We start from the raw sequence: 16,310 nt of genomic DNA on the forward strand, positions 1-16,310 counted from the left end.
AAGAGAGGGGGGAAGAGAGAGCGCAAAAGAGAGGGGGAGAGAGAGCTCAAAAGAGAGGGGGAGAGAGAACGCAAAAGAGAGGGGGAGGGAGAGAGCGCAAAAGAGAGAGGGGAGAGAGCTCAAAAGAGGGGAGAGAGAGAGCGCAAAAGAGATGGGGTAGAGAAAGAGCGCAAAAGAGAGGGGGGAGAGAGAGAGAGAGCGCAAAAGAGATGGGGGAGAGAGAGAGCACAAAAGAGATGGGGGAGAGAGAGAGAGCAAAAGAAAGGGGGGAGAGAGACAGCAAAAGAGAGGGGGGAGAGAGACTGCAAAAGAGAGAGGGGGAGAGAGACTGCAAAAGAGAGAGGGGGAGAGAGACAGCAAAAGAGAGAGGGGGAGAGAGACGGCAAAAGAGAGAGGGGGAGAGAGACGGCAAAAGAGAGAGGGGGAGGAGAGACAGCAAAAGAGAGGGGGAGGAGAGACAGCAAAAGAGAGGGGGAGGAGAGACAGCAAAAGAGAGGGGGGAGGAGAGACAGCAAAAGAGAGGGGGAGAGAGACAGCAAAAGAGACAGGGGGAGAGAGACGGCAAAAGAGAGAGGGGGAGAGAGACAGCAAAAGAGAGAGGGGGAGAGAGACGGCAAAAGAGAGAGGGGGAGGAGAGACAGCAAAAGAGAGGGGGAGGAGAGACAGCAAAAGAGAGGGGGGAGGAGAGACAGCAAAAGAGAGGGGGAGAGAGAGAGCGCAAAAGAGAGGGGGAGAGAGCGCAAAAGAGAGGGGGGAGAGAGAGCGCAAAAGAGAGGGGGAGAGAGAGAGCTCAATATAGGGGAGAGAGAAAGCTCAAAAGAGAGGGAGAGAGAGCAAAAGAAAGGGGGAGGGAGAGAGCACAAGTGGTGGGACCGCTGTACTTCAAAAAATGGCCCATGTGAACGGGCTTTAGGACTAGTGTTATATATGTGTGTATATATATATATATATATTTTTATTTTTTTAAATTGTTTATATATTTTATAATTCAGGATTTATAATCCTACTTGTTATCTTCTGTTCCCCAGCCCCCCTTTATTTCCTCTTTTGGCTGGGCTGTGACAGAGAGCAGTCCCACCCACTAGATAGGCTTCCTAAAGACTTTCAAAGGGCTAGATTTCAAGAATGTCATATGACACCCACACTGATTGGATGTTCATTTTCATGAAGAAAATAAAAAAGAGTTCATCCCAGTGGGCCAGCATAACATTGTAATTAAAGCATTACTATACAGGGAGTGCAGAATTATTAGGCAAATGAGTATTTTGACCACATCATCCTCTTTATGCATGTTGTCTTACTCCAAGCTGTATAGGCTCGAAAGCCTACTACCAATTAAGCATATTAGGTGATGTGCATCTCTGTAATGAGAAGGGGTGTGGTCTAATGACATCAACACCCTATATCAGGTGTGCAGAATTATTAGGCAACTTCCTTTCCTTTGGCAAAATGGGTCAAAAGAAGGACTTGACAGGCTCAGAAAAGTCAAAAATAGTGAGATATCTTGCAGAGGGATGCAGCACCCTTAAAATTGCAAAGCTTCTGAAGCGTGATCATCGAACAATCAAGCGTTTCATTCAAAATAGTCAACAGGGTCGCAAGAAGCGTGTGGAAAAACCAAGGCGCAAAATAACTGCCCATGAACTGAGAAAAGTCAAGCGTGCAGATGCCACTTGCCACCAGTTTGGCCATATTTCAGAGCTGCAACATCACTTTAGTGCCCAAAAGCACAAGGTGTGCAATACTCAGAGACATGGCCAAGGTAAGAAAGGCTGAAAGACGACCACCACTGAACAAGACACACAAGCTGAAACGTCAAGACTGGGCCAAGAAATATCTCAAGACTGATTTTTCTAAGGTTTTATGGACTGATGAAATAAGAGTGAGTCTTGATGGGCCAGATGGATGGGCCCGTGGCTGGATTGGTAAAGGGCAGAGAGCTCCAGTCCGACTCAGACGCCAGCAAGGTGGAGGTGGAGTACTGGTTTGGGCTGGTATCATCAAAGATGAGCTTGTGGGGCCTTTTCGGGTTGAGGATGGAGTCAAGCTCAACTCCCAGTCCTACTGCCAGTTTCTGGAAGACGCCTTCTTCAAGCAGTGGTACAGGAAGAAGTCTGCATCCTTCAAGAAAAACATGATTTTCATGCAGGACAATGCTCCATCACACGCGTCCAAGTACTCCACAGCGTGGCTGGCAAGAAAGGGTATAAAAGAAGAAAATCTAATGACATGGCCTCCTTGTTCACCTGATCTGAACCCCATTGAGAACCTGTGGTCCATCATCAAATGTGAGATTTACAAGGAGGGAAAACAGTACACCTCTCTGAACAGTGTCTGGGAGGCTGTGGTTGCTGCTGCACGCAATGTTGATGGTGAACAGATCAAAACACTGACAGAATCCATGGATGGCAGGCTTTTGAGTGTCCTTGCAAAGAAAGGTGGCTATATTGGTCACTGATTTGTTTTTGTTTTGTTTTTGAATGTCAGAAATGTATATTTGTGAATGTTGAGATGTTATATTGGTTTCACTGGTAAAAATAAATAATTGAAATGGGTATATATTTGTTTTTTGTTAAGTTGCCTAATAATTATGCACAGTAATAGTCACCTGCACACACAGATATCCCCCTAAAATAGCTATAACTAAAAACAAACTAAAAACTACTTCCAAAACTATTCAGCTTTGATATTAATGAGTTTTTTGGGTTCATTGAGAACATGGTTGTTGTTCAATAATAAAATGAATCCTCAAAAATACAACTTGCCTAATAATTCTGCACTCCCTGTAGACACGGATTTAACCCTTTTCACAGATATATTAAAGGGACACTCAATCAAAATTAAACTTTCATTATTCAGAAAGAGCATGCTATTTTAAACAACTTTCCAATTTACTTCAATTAACAAAATGTGCACAGTCTTTTTATATTTAAACTTTTTGAGTCACCAGCTCCTACTGAGCATGTGCAAGAATAAGTGTGTATGCATTTGTGAATGGATGATGGCTGTCACATGGTACGTGTATGCATTTATGATTGGCTGTTGGCTGTCACATGGTACAGGGGGAGTGGAAAATGTCATAACTTTTAAAATTGTCAGAAAAAAAATCTATTACTCATTTGAAGTTCAGACTAAGTGCTATTACATTGTCTTGTTATCTTGCATTTGTTGATTATGCAAATATACTGTGTTGACTGGTCCTTTAAAAAAAAAAAATGGTACACATATTATTTTTTAATAGCAAAGATTACATATATGGCATTTGATTATCTAAAATTGACCATCACTTTAATGATATCTTGACAAATTCAATACTTCTACAGGGACTTGTTGAAACGTAGAAGTTTTTTCTTATAATCCTACTAAATTGTGCAACCTATTGAAATAGTTTACTTTCTTACCTTTTTCCTAGGATGAAAATAATTTGCTATCATTAAAAAAATCAGCATCATATGTTTCGAACATACAGTATTTTTCTTTCATTTGTAAAGATTTGGTGGATTTACTTGCATTAAACAGCAAGTGTATTAGATGTTACGTGATTGGATGATTTCTAGAGTAAAATGAGATGTTTGCAGGCAGATGGCCTTGTTCTAGACATTGTTGGCATTACGTTTTACTGTGGCACTATTTAATTGATGAAAACACTGTCAGATGTGTGTATTCTAAAAATAAACTCTTAAAAAATAGGTTCAAACTGTTTGAGCCAAAGAAATATTTTCCTGCCAAGATTTTTAAGAATATTAATATACAGCTTAGTTGTAGAGTCTAATGAAACACATTTCCTTTAACCTAGACTCCACTCTAATGAGTGCCTAATGCAAAAATTACAGCTTAAAAAACTCTTTTTAATATATTCTTATTTACATATTTTCTAATAATAAGACATTTTACTGTTTTATAAGTATGGCTATAAGAAATGAGACTAGCTAGACCCTATAATTTTCTCTTAAGTTATGACCATTATAAAAAAAAAATCCAAAGACAGCAGAATTTTCATAATAGTTATATACTAGTGACTGGACCACATTCAGGTTGCCATTATTTGATAGCTTGTAATATTTTTGTTGCTAAATAATAGCATCTCCCTATGGCTTGTTGCAATGACCCGCCTCCAAGGAGCTCCAGACTTCAGCCACTGTAACACTGGTGCCTCTATATAATATCCAAGGTTACAAATAAATGAAAAAGCGCTACTAGCTGAAGTATTTAACCCATTTCCATCTAAAGGGGAGGAGAGTCCACGGCTTCATTCATTACTGTTGGGAATTAAGAACCTGGCCACCAGGAGAAGGCAAAGACACCCCAGCCAAAGACTTAAATACTTCCCCCACTTCCCTCATCCCCCAGTCATTCTTTGCTTTTCATCACAGGAGAATGGCAGAGAAGTGCCGAGGATTCGGAGTAGTCTCTTATGGAGGGCTAGTACTCTTCGCATTGGGACTGGAGTTTTAAGTAGTCCTGTCAGCCTCTCAGTGAGAGCCTGGGTGAAAGTTAGAGTCCGGAGATGCAGGGAGAGTCTTTCTGCGAAACCATCCCACCTCATATTAACAGCTCCACAAGCAATCAGCGTTGACGAGTTTCGCTGCCTGCTTTCTGCACTCAAGTCCATGTCAGGAGCGAGGCTAATAACCTGTCACACTTGAAGGTGGTAAGATAGTTTAATTTTTTATTCATAATGATAACACGGAAGACAGGGTCACAGTGTGACGCCTTTTATCTTTAAAGAATCAAGGGTTAATATTCCTGGAAAGGGGATTATTGAACAGGGGGGTTTATACATGATATTGTTTATTGTGTCATTGCTGCGTTATGTGCGAGGTGAGGCTCTGGCAATGTGTGAAACTTACTGGCGGGAGTATTGTGCGGTTCTTTTTTGGCGCGTTTTCTCCTTAGTGCAGGGGCGGTCCTGCCAGGCATTTCATGTGACTTGGTATGCCTATCTCTCTTCCTCTGTTGATCAGCGGCGCAGGAGACAAAGCGGTTTCTGTAGCCCGGGTCCTAGGAGGTGGTGAGTGCCCCGGCCATTGGAGGTATAAAGGTGCCTATTTATAAGTTAAGCTAGTCCGTAATAAAAGCGCAAGCAAGTCTCATTCCTGTGTTTATTGTGAGGATGTTCTGGTAGATCAGCCTGCTCAACTATGTTCCACATGCCTTGTTAAAGTTGCGACATCTAAATGTAAACGGATGTCTAGTACTACTGAGCCATCCACCTCTGAGGGCTCCTCGTCCCGTGAGGTGCGTTCCCTGCATTCATCTACAATTGCACATGCAGCGCCCCGGGGTCCAACCATTACTCCTTCGGGAGAGATTAGTTGTCAGTCAGACTTTGCGTACCAACTGGAATCGGCGGTTTCGAAAGTGGTCCATGCGTTACCACGTTCTGCTAAGTGCAAGCGTAGGGTGTATCAGGGCGAAAATCCCAGAGGCATTATACGATGACGAGGCCCACTCCGGCTTGGAGGAGGCCCCTTCTGGGTTTGGAGTCCGTGTCATCTAAACCTCCGGGTGCGGAGGAGCCTGATATTAGGTTTATAAAAAGCGAATTTACGCTTTTTCCTGAGGCAGGTGCTTGCTACTCTGGAGGTTCCAGAGCCTACGATTCCAGAGGAACCTTCAATTCCTAAGCTAGATAAGGTATACGAGAACAGGGTAGTACCTCAGACTTTCCCGGTTGCCATTAAGATGGCTAATATTATTAAGAATGAATGGGAGCGATTAGGTTCTTCCTTTTCCCCTTCTTCCTTTAAGAAACTGTTCCCCATTCCGGACTCTCAACTTGAGCTGTGGTGTTCCGTCCCTAAGGTGAATGGTGCTATCTCTACGATCGCGAAGCGGACAACTATCCCCTCGAGGATAGTTCGTTGTTTAAAGAGCCCATGGATAAAAAACTAGAAAACATGTTAAGAAAGATGTTTCAGCACACAGGGTTTGTTTTTCAGCCAGCAGCGGCCGTTACTGCGCTTGCTGGAGCTGCGACATATTGGTGTGAATCCCTGTGTGAAATGGGGGAGACTTCCATCGATGAGATACAGGATAAGATTAAGGTGCTGAAGGTCGCCAATTCTTTCATCTGTGATGCCAATATGCAAATTATTCACCTGAAAGCTAAGGTGTCAGGTTTTTTAGTTTTAGCTTGCAGGGCTCTGTCTTGGTCTGTGGACATGACCTCTAAGTCGAGGCTGTTGTCCCCCTGCCTTTTCAAGGAATGATTCTGTTTGGTCCAGGATTGTATTCGATCATATCCACGGTTACGGGAGGCAAGGGAGCTTTCCTACCGCAGGATAAGAAGGCTAAGCCTAAGGGATCTACTTTTCGTCTCTTTCGTGCGGACAAGGCCCAGCGCCAGCAGCCCGCCGCGAAAGCGGACCAGTCCAAGGGAACTTGGAAGCTGGCTCAATCTTGGAACAAGTCTACGCAGAGCAAGAAACCCGCCGAGACGAAATCGGCATGAAGTGGCGGCCCCCGACCGGTCTCTGGACCAAGCAGGGGCAGATTATCATCTCTTCTCAGAAGCCTGGTTGCAGGACATTCAGGACCCTTGGGTTCTGGAAGTGGTCACCCAGGGTTACAGGATAGGGTTCAGATCCTATCCACTCAGGGGCAGATTCCTCCTGTCAAACCTATCTTCAAGACCAGAGTGTGTGAGAGATCTTGCCTCTCTCTGCTTTATTGTACCAGTACCCCAAGCAGAACGGGGTCTAGGGTACGATTCCAATCTTTTTGTGGTTCCAAAGAGGAAGGGCACGTTCCGCCCGATTCTGGACCAAAAGTGTTTAAACAAGTTTCTAAATGTTCCATCGTTCAAAATGGAAACAATCGGATCTATCCTGGCCCTAGTTCAAAAGGGACAGTTCATGACGACTATAGACTTGAAGGACACTTGCCTTCATGTGCCAATTCACAGGGACCACTTCAAGTTCCTAAGATTTGTGTTTCTGGACCAACCCTTCCAGTTTGTGGCCTTTCCTTTTGGTCTGACAAGGGCCCAGAGAGTCTTCACAAAGGTTCTGTGGGCGCTACTTGCAGTGGCCAGATCCAGAGGCATTGCTGTGGTGCCTTATCTGGACGACATCCTAGTCCAGGCGCCGTCGCTCAGTCTCGCAGAGGATCATTTGAGGGCTCTTCTTCTTTTGCTCCAATCTCATGGTTGGAAGATCAATTTAGGAAAGAGTTACCTGGTTCCCAGCAACAGGGCAGAGTTCCTGGGCACGATAATATACTCTATGTCCATGAAAATATTTCTCACAGACCATCGACGCAGGAAGATTGCGTCCACCTGTCTTGCCCTTCAGTCCTCCTCAAGCCCCTCAGTGGCTTAGTGTATGCAGGTGATCGGACTCATGGTTTCAAGCATAGACGTCATCCCATTCGCCAGGTTCCATCTCAGACCTCTTCAATTGTGCATGTTGAGACAGTGGAACGGCGATCATTCAGATCTATCACAGCAGATATCCATGGATGCCCTGACTCGGAACTCCCTCTCTTGGTGGATCCACCTGGAGCAACTGTCCATGGGGACATCTTTCTTGAGACCGCCCTGGGAGATTGTGACCACGGACGCCAGTCTGGCAGGATGGGGAGCTGTTTGGGGTGCCAGGATGGCACCAGGAAAATGGTCCCGGAAGGAGTCTCTCCTTCCGATAAATATTCTGGAACTCTGAGCAATCTACAATGCTCTGATGGCATGGCCTCATCTGGGGTCGTTCAGCTTCATCAGATTCCAGACCGACAACATTACCTCGGTGGCTTACATCAACCATCAGGGGGGTACGAGGAGCTCCCTAGCCATGAGGGAGGTGTCTCGGATCTTGGAGTGGGCGGAGTCCCACAGCTGCTCGCTCTCAGCGTTTAACAAACCAGGTGTGGACAACTGGGAAGCGGACCTTCTCAGCAGGCAATCCTTCCATCATGGGGAATGGTCTCTTCACCCAGAGGTGTTTGCAAAGATTTGTCTCAGATGGGGAATGCCGGAGATAGATCTCATGGCGTCCAGACTCAATTGCAAGCTAACCCGATATAGGTTGAGGTCCAGGGATCCCCAGGCAGAGCTGATAGATGCCTTAGTGGTACCTTGGGGGTTCAGCCTAGCTTAAATTTTTCTACCGTTACCACTTATACCTCGTGTAGTGGCACGCATCAAACAGGAGCGAGCTTCGGCCATTCTGATTCCTCCATCATGGCCGCAGAGGACGTGGGTTGTGGATCTGGTGGGGATGATCTTCCCAAGGTGGTGTCTAAACGTAACATCAATCAGGAAATAGTGGTTCCTTCTTTGTGTCCTAACCCTTCTTCTTCTAAGGAGAGGTTACTTCATAACTTGAATGTGGTTCGTGCCTTAAAGTTCTATCTTCAGGCTACAAAGGATTTCAGACAGTCTACATCTCTTTTTGTTGTGTATTCAGGGAAGCGCAAGGGGCAGAGGTTCTCTTCCACTTCTTTGTCCTTTTGGTTGAGGAGCTTGATTTACTTGGCCTATGAGACAGTGGGACATAAGCCTCCTCAGAGGATCACGGCTCATTCAACTAGAGCTGTGGCTTTGTCTTGGGCCTTCAAGAATGAGGCCTCTATGGAGCAAATTTGTAAGGCGGCTACCTGGTCCTCCTTACACACTTTTACAAAGTTTTACAAGTTTGACGTTTTTGCTTCTGCGGAAGCTGTTTTTGGGAGACAGGTTTTGTAGGCTGTGGTGCCCTCAGATTAGGGTCCGCCTTCTACCCTCCCGGTTTCATTCAGTGTCCTCTAGAGCTTGGGAATATGTTCCCAACAGTAATGAATCAAGCCGTGGACTCTCCTCCCCTTTAGATGGAAAACATAAATTATGCTTTCCTGATAGTTTCATTTCCATCCACGGCTCCCGCCCGTATCTCCGATGGGCAGACCTAAATTTAATTCATCTTCTGGCACCATTTATACCCTGATATTTCTCCTACTGTTCCTTGTTCCCTCAGCAGAATGACTGGGGAATGAGGGAAGTAGGGTAGGTATTTAAGCATTTGGCTGGGGTGTCGTTGCCTCCTCCTGGTGGCCAGGTTCTTAATTCCCAACAGTAATGAATGAAGCCGTGGACTCTCCTCCCCTCGATGGAAATGAAATTATCAGGTAAGCATAATTTATATTTTTTTAATTAAAATTTAAATGTGTGTGTATAGTGTCCACACCTATTGAGATATAACACCTAAGTCACATGTAAGAACAACAAATTAAAAAAAAAATCTCACACCAAAACATAAATGACACTCAGTAGTGCATATAGTAGATAATACAGAAATGTCCATAAAACATCTAAATGTACAAAAAAAAGTGCAAAATCATTCAATACAAATACATCTTTTATCTTGATAGTACACTCTATGGCAAGGTATAATTACTTAAAGGGACAGTAATGTAAAAAATTAAACTTGTATGATTTAGAAAGAGCATGTCATTTTAAACAACTTTCCAATTTACCTTTTATTTTATAATTTGCTTGGGTCTCTTCATATTCTTTGTTGAAAAGTATACCTAGGAGCAGCAATACACTTTTTGGAGAGCTAGCTGCTGATTGGTAACTGCCCATATATTCCTCTTGGTTTACCTGATGTGTTCAGCTAGCATTCAGTAGTGCACTGATGCTCCTTCAACAAAGCATACCAAAAGAACAAAGCAAATTTGATAATAGAAGTAAATTGGATAGGCATTTAAAATTGTATTCTCTATCAGAGCCATAAAAGAAAAAAATTTGGATTCATCTCCCTTAAAAATATAATCAAACTGCCATACTAATTTAATTTACATATAAAACTATTCTATATTTATGTTACACTTAAAGGATAATTCCCTCAGGAAATGTGATAGAACTAAGGAAATATACCTTGCCATAGGTTTTGCTATCATTTTTTTCAATCCTTTTGTACTTTTTTGGGACATTCTGATGTATTATGGACATTTCTGTATTATCTATGTTGCACTATTGAGTGTATTTGTGTGAGTTTTTGATTTTTTATTGTTATATGTGACTTGTTGTTATCTGTATAGGTTTGCACACAATACCATTTATTTACAGTTACATAGTAGATTGATGCTATATTAATTTGTTTTTCCAGAACAAGCTACTGAAGAGATGAAGAAACTACTGTTACTTTTGCTGGGCTGTGCTGTTCAAGTAAGGTTTTGTTTTTTGCTAGAGTTTAAATGTTTTAAAGTAAAAAGAAGCATTTTCCAAGAAGTTGTAGCATGCCATTGTACAACGCCATTTAAAATACAAAATTGTTTATTTTTTAAAAACTTCAGGGAACTGTACACTTTGTAGTGAAGTTTTATGATTTTTACATGTTTTGTTCAAAACAAAGCAATATCACAATAAAATACACCTCAGTGATAGGTATTTGAACCCTATAATAATAATAATAATAGTGGGGGGGGGGGGGAATATACTCAACACTGTGCGTCAAACAATATTAGTAGTAATATTGCAAGGTTAAATAAATGTCTGATCATCAGCATCATTCATTGTTTAGTAAATGTATTTTTACAAATTCTTTGTATAAGCCTTATATCTTAAAGGGAGAGTGTTTAAGGTCAAAACTAGTAGTGACACTCAGAAATTGTCCTAAAAAGAAAATAAAAGACCTTGTAATTACAATATTTTTAGTTGTTTTGCAATACGTTAACATATTTTAGTGTGAACATGTTATGGATATATTAAAGGGATATGAAAGGCAAACCTTGTTTTCTTAAGACACGGTGAGTCCACGGAATCAAGCTGTTATGTATTGCTTCCCTTTCCACAACCCCCAGTCATTCTCTTTGCCTTCAGTGCAAGGAGGAGGTGAAGTTATAGGTGTCTGTATAAGATTCTTCTATTGAGATTTTTTTGTTTTGAAGCCAGGGCAGGATTGCTCTGATCTTCCATTACAATCTGGGTTTAGCTGTACTCCACGTTAGTCTCTTCAGCAGGGCTGTGGTAGCTTTAAAGCAGATAGGAACTTTTGGGGTGGGCCTCACTGCGTTTTCCTAACAGATTGCTGCCCTCTCTCAGAATGCCATAGTAGGCTTACTCTGTTCATTTCTTTTATCCTAGGTCTCTGTGAGGAGTAGCTTCCTCTCATGCCAGTGAGATGTCCTCCTGTTGGACAGAGGTGTAGGTAAGTGCCATTTTAGTTTTTGAGGAGTAAGTTTATTCAGAAACACTGGCACTTGAGTAAGTTTCTGCATCATTATGGGGGTAAGTTATCCTGAGTTCAGCATACATTTGACATGACGCAGGGCACTGCTACGGTGTGAGAGAGAGTATAAAAAGAAAAGACATTTTATATTGTGTAATTTTTATAATTTTGGTGGCTCAGTGTTTTAAACTTCTGGGAACAGTCGTTGTTACTTCAGGAGGGGGCAGACTCTCTACAGGCCGTGAGTTTTAGTTAGAAGTTGCGGTCCATTAATCAGCACATTCAGTGACGTCACAGGGGCGGAGCTTCTTCCCGTTTCAGAGTGCGCTGTAACTTTGCGCCCTTTCACTGCTCTCAAATTATGGCGGTTGCACGTGCAGTAGCTTAGCGTGTTTTATCCAGAGCTGTGCCAGACAAGGTTCAGCTTAACGCTGAGGTGTAGAGGGGCCAGACATTTTTCTAATTGTATTTGAATAAAAGCCTTCTGTGATTACAAAAAGTGAGCTGCTTGTTATAAAGGGAGGCTATCTGGTTTAGCTGCGGTTCTTGTAACCAATGTCCTAGTGTGTTTTTTACTAACGTTACCAGTTAAAGGGACAGTACATTATTAAAAGAAAAAAAATATATTTTTTGTTTTGTTTAGGTAAATCTTTTGCAAAGATGGACTTCGAGTCTATGCCTGAAATAGAGTGCAAAATTTGTTTGAGTGCCCATGTTGAACCTCCTTTGCCTTTTTGTGGCTCTTGTATTGAAAGAACCATGATGTATAAAAACAGACTTTTTGCTTCTGAGCCACCATTCTCTCAGGTGGATTCTGTTCAGGCAATACCACAGTCTCCTCCTCAAGTACCCCAAGTATCATTACCGTGTCAGACAGTGCCCTGCGGTTCCTTTCAGACTCTTGATGGAGTTTTTTTAAAGGCAGAAATTGCTGTCCAGGTGTTATCAGCGGTATCTGAGGCGCTAGCTGCTGGTCCTTTGCTGCAGGGGAAACGTAAGAGGAAGTCTAGAGAATCGGATAGTAAGGTATCAGTTCCTGTACAGGCTAACCAAGTTACTCTTTCCCATAAGTCAGAAGAGGAGGATACTTCGGTAGCCTCTGAGGGTAAAATCTCAGATTCAGATAGTGTAATTCCTTCTTCTGATGCTGAAGTGGTTTCCTTCAAATTTAAGCTTGAACACCTCTGTGTTTTGTTAAAGGAGGTTTTAGCTACCTTGGATGACTCTGATGCGCCTATCGTAGTCAACCCTAAAAAGTCTAGTAAATTAAATAGATACTTTGATATCCCTCACCTGGGGAGGTGTTTCCAGTACCAAACCGTGCCACTGAGATTATTACAAGGGAATGGGAAAGACCAGGAATACCCTTTTCCCCCTCCCCTGTTTTTAGAAAAATGTTCCCAGTGGCCGACTCCATAAAGGAGTCGTGGCAAATGGTTCCAAAGGTGGAATGGGCGATAGTTGCTCTTTCAAAGATCCTATGTATAAAAAGCTGAAGGCCTTTTTAAAGAAAATGTATACTCATCAGGGGTTACAATGGCAACCAGCGGTGTGCATTGTTACAGTAACCAGTGCAGCAGCCTATTAGTATGACACCTTGTCTGAATCCCTTCAGGTTGAAACTCCTTTGGAGGAGATTCAGGATAGGATAAAGACTCTAAAGTTAGCTAATTCCTTTATCACCGACGCTTATTTGAAGGTCATTAAGTTAGGGGCCAAAATATCTGGCTTTGCAATAGAGCATAGAGCACTATGGCTTAAATCTTGGTCTGCTGATGTTTCTTCTAAATATAAGCTTTTGGCAATCCCTTACAAGGGAAAGACCTTTTTCGGACCGGCTTTGGCAGAAATTATTTCCGATATCAAGGGTGGTAAAGGATCCTTTCTGCCTTAAGACAAGAAGAGCAAAATAAAGGGACATCAGACTAATTTCCGTTCCTTTCGTAACTTCAGAGGTAAGTCTTCCCTTTCCTCCATCAAACAGGAACAATCCAAACCCTCTAGGAAGCCTGGTCAGTCTTGGAACAAGGGGAAGCAATCCAATAAACCTGCAGCTGAATCCAAGTTAGCATGCAGGGTTTTCCCCCGATCTGGGATCAGATCAAGTAGGGGGCAGACTCTCTCAGTTCGCGCAAGCTTGGGAACAAGATGTCCCAGACCCGTGGGCCGTGGACATAGTTTCCCACGGTTACAAGTTAGAGTTCAAAACTTTTCCTCCCAGGGGCAGTTTCCACCTCTCAAGATTATCTGTAGACGAGATAAAAAGAGAGCCGTTCTTGAAATGTGTACAGGACCTTTCCCTCTTGGGAGTGATAGTGCCTGTTCCAAGTCAGGAACAGGGTCTCGTATTTTACTCAAACCTGTTTGTGGTTCCCAAAAAAGAGGGAACTTTCAGGACCATTCTAGATCTAAAGTTACTAAACAAATTCCTCAGAGTACCGTCCTTCAAGATGGAGACTATCCGCTCCATTCTGCCTCTGATTCAAGAGGGTCAATTCACGACAACCATAGACCTGATGGATGCATACCTGCACATGCCCATTCACAGGGACCATCACAAATATCTGAGGTTTCCCTATATAGACAAACACTTTTAATTTGTAGCTCTTCCATATGGTGTCGCCACAGCTCCCAGACTCTTCTCAAAGGTTCTGCGAGCTCTATTGGCAGTAATTTGGCCCGGGGAATTGCAGTGGCACCTTATCTGGACGACATTCTGGTTCAGGCGCCATCTTTGCAACTAGCAGAATCTCATACAAAGATCTTGTTGGTGTTTCTTCATTCCCACGGTTGGAAGGTCAACCTTGAGAAAAGTTCTCTTGTTCCGACTACAAGAGTGATCTTCTTATGAATCATTATAGATTCTCTATCAATGAAAATATTTCTGACGGAAGTCAGAAGATCCAAGATTCTGTCCGCTTGCCTGTCCCTACAGTCGGCGGCTTGACCATCAGTGGCCCAAAGCATGGAGGTAATCGGGTTGATAATGGCTTCCATGGACATAGTTGCTTTTGCTCGGTTCCATTTGAGTCCTCTGCAGCTATGCATGCTCACTCAGTGGAACTGGGATTATACAGATCTATCTCAGAAAATAGTTCTGGATCAATCTACAAGGGACTCCCTACCATGGTGGATGTCCCAAGAACATCTGTCCCAAGGGACGTGTTTCCAGAGACCCTCTTGGGTAATTGTAACCACGGATGCCAGTCTGCTGGGTTGGGGAGCAGTCTGGGACTCATTGAAGGTGCAGGGACTTTGGTCACAGGAGGAATCTGTTCTCCACATAAACATTTTAGAGTTCAGAGTGATCTTCAATGCCTTGATGACTTGGCCTCTGCTGGCCCTAGCCCGGTCCATCAGGATCCAGAATTGGATCTGATGGCGTCTCGTCAGAACACCAAGCTCCCAAAGTATGGCTCGAGGTCGAGATATCGTCAAGCTTTTCTGAAAGATGCTCTGGCAGTTCCTTGGAACTTCAGTTTGGCATATCTCTTTCCTCCATTTGCTCTCCTTCCACGAGTCATCGCTCGGATCAAGCATGAGAAAGCATTGGTTATTCTAATAGCTCCTGCGTGGCCTTGCAGGATCTGGTATGCAGATCTAGTAGAGATGTCGTCTCTGCCTCCGTGGAGACTACCTCTGAGGAAGGACCTTCTGCTTCAGGGCCCCTTTCTTCATCCAAATCTCGCTTCTCTGAAGCTGACTGCTTGGAGATTGAACGCTTGATTTTAGCTAAGCGTGGGTTTTCAGAATTGGTCATTGAGACCATGATTTAGGCTTGTAAGCCTGTTATTGGTGTGAGTCTAAAGGATATTCTTGGAGTAAGGTTAGGATCTTATCTTTTCTCCAGGAAGGCCTTGAGAAGGGGTTATCTGTCAGTACCCTCAAAGCTCAGATTTATGCTTTATCCATTCTACTGCACAAGCGTCTGGCGGACGTGCCGGATGTACAATCCTTTTGCCAGGCCCTGGTCAAAATAAGACCTGTATTTAAATCAGTTGCTCCTCCTAGGAGCCCTCACCTTGTTTTTAAAGTTTTACAACTTTATATCTATGCATTCCATAGATATTAAGTTATTATCTTGGAAGGTTTTGTTTCTTACTGCTATTTATTCTGCTCAAAGGGTTTCTGAACTCTCAGCATTGCAGTGTGATTCTCCTTATCTCATATTTTATACGGATAAGGCAGTTCTCTGTACCAAGTTTGGTTTTCTTCCTAAGGTTGTTTGGACAGAAATATTAATCAGGAAATTCTGGTTCCTTCTCTCTGTCCTAACCCTTCTTCTCATAAAGAACATTTGTTGCACAACTTTGACGTTGTGCAAGCTCTTAAAGTCTATCTGCAGGCTATGAAGGACTTTCGTCAGTCTTCTGCATTGTTTGTTTGCTTTTCTGGGAAACGTAAGGGCCAGAAAGCTACGGCTTATTCTCTTTCTCTCTGGTTGAGAAGTGTTATTTCGTATGGAACATTGGGTTCCATTTATCAAAGCTAGCGGGCAGAAATACACTGCCCACATTTATCATTGCACAAGCCACAACTTATGCAACGCTGCCCCTTGCTTGTCGCGGCTTGTCAATCACCAATGTCGGGTGATCCCGGGGGATTGAATAACAGCAGTTTAGAGTTGGCGTTGTAGGTTAAGAAGCAGCGGTCTCATGCAAGCCTGCAGCCGGAAGGTGCTCCAAAGCAGCATTCACCGTTTTTAATCTGAGCTTATTGTGTAAAGCCTATATGAAACTGAAAGTTCCTTTGTTAGGGGAGTCTGCATATCAGCAACTTGGCTTTTGATTAAAATATCTTATTCTGTGGCTGATAGATGTGTATTTTAAAGCATGAAAAGACATTTACATTTTTATTGGGATCCTTATTCTATGCTAAAAAGATCAGACTTTATGAGAATGTATACTTTAGGGTGTCAGCTGAAAATGTATACTAAGAAACATCATCTGGTGTTTGTTGTGTGTTAAGCTTCTCTGTATTTGCCATGACAGAACAGGTTTTAGGTGGGAGGCTTCCAGAAAAACCTTTTTCTTTGATTAGATTATGTTCTGTTTTATACCACTTTCTGATCAGTGAAAATATTTATTTATTGTAATCATTGTTATGTTCTAATGCAGCACATGATAATGGATATCAAATGTTAACTGAAAATGTTGGTATTCT

At 42.9% G+C, this 16,310-nt stretch overlaps 1 protein-coding gene across 1 annotated transcript in view; it reads left to right on the forward strand.

Moving 5' to 3' along the window:
* Nucleotides 1-16,310, forward strand: part of CCDC88A (coiled-coil domain containing 88A) — a 424,707-nt gene that overhangs the window by 153,014 nt on the left and 255,383 nt on the right. Inside the window, exon 5 of the mRNA XM_053712191.1 lies at nucleotides 10,086-10,144. Coding sequence (XP_053568166.1) covers nucleotides 10,086-10,144 — 59 coding nt within the window. The remainder of the gene's footprint in view (nucleotides 1-10,085; nucleotides 10,145-16,310) is intronic.

This window comes from Bombina bombina, chromosome 4 (assembly GCF_027579735.1).
Source record: "Bombina bombina isolate aBomBom1 chromosome 4, aBomBom1.pri, whole genome shotgun sequence".
NCBI classification, from domain to species: Eukaryota; Metazoa; Chordata; class Amphibia; order Anura; family Bombinatoridae; genus Bombina; species Bombina bombina.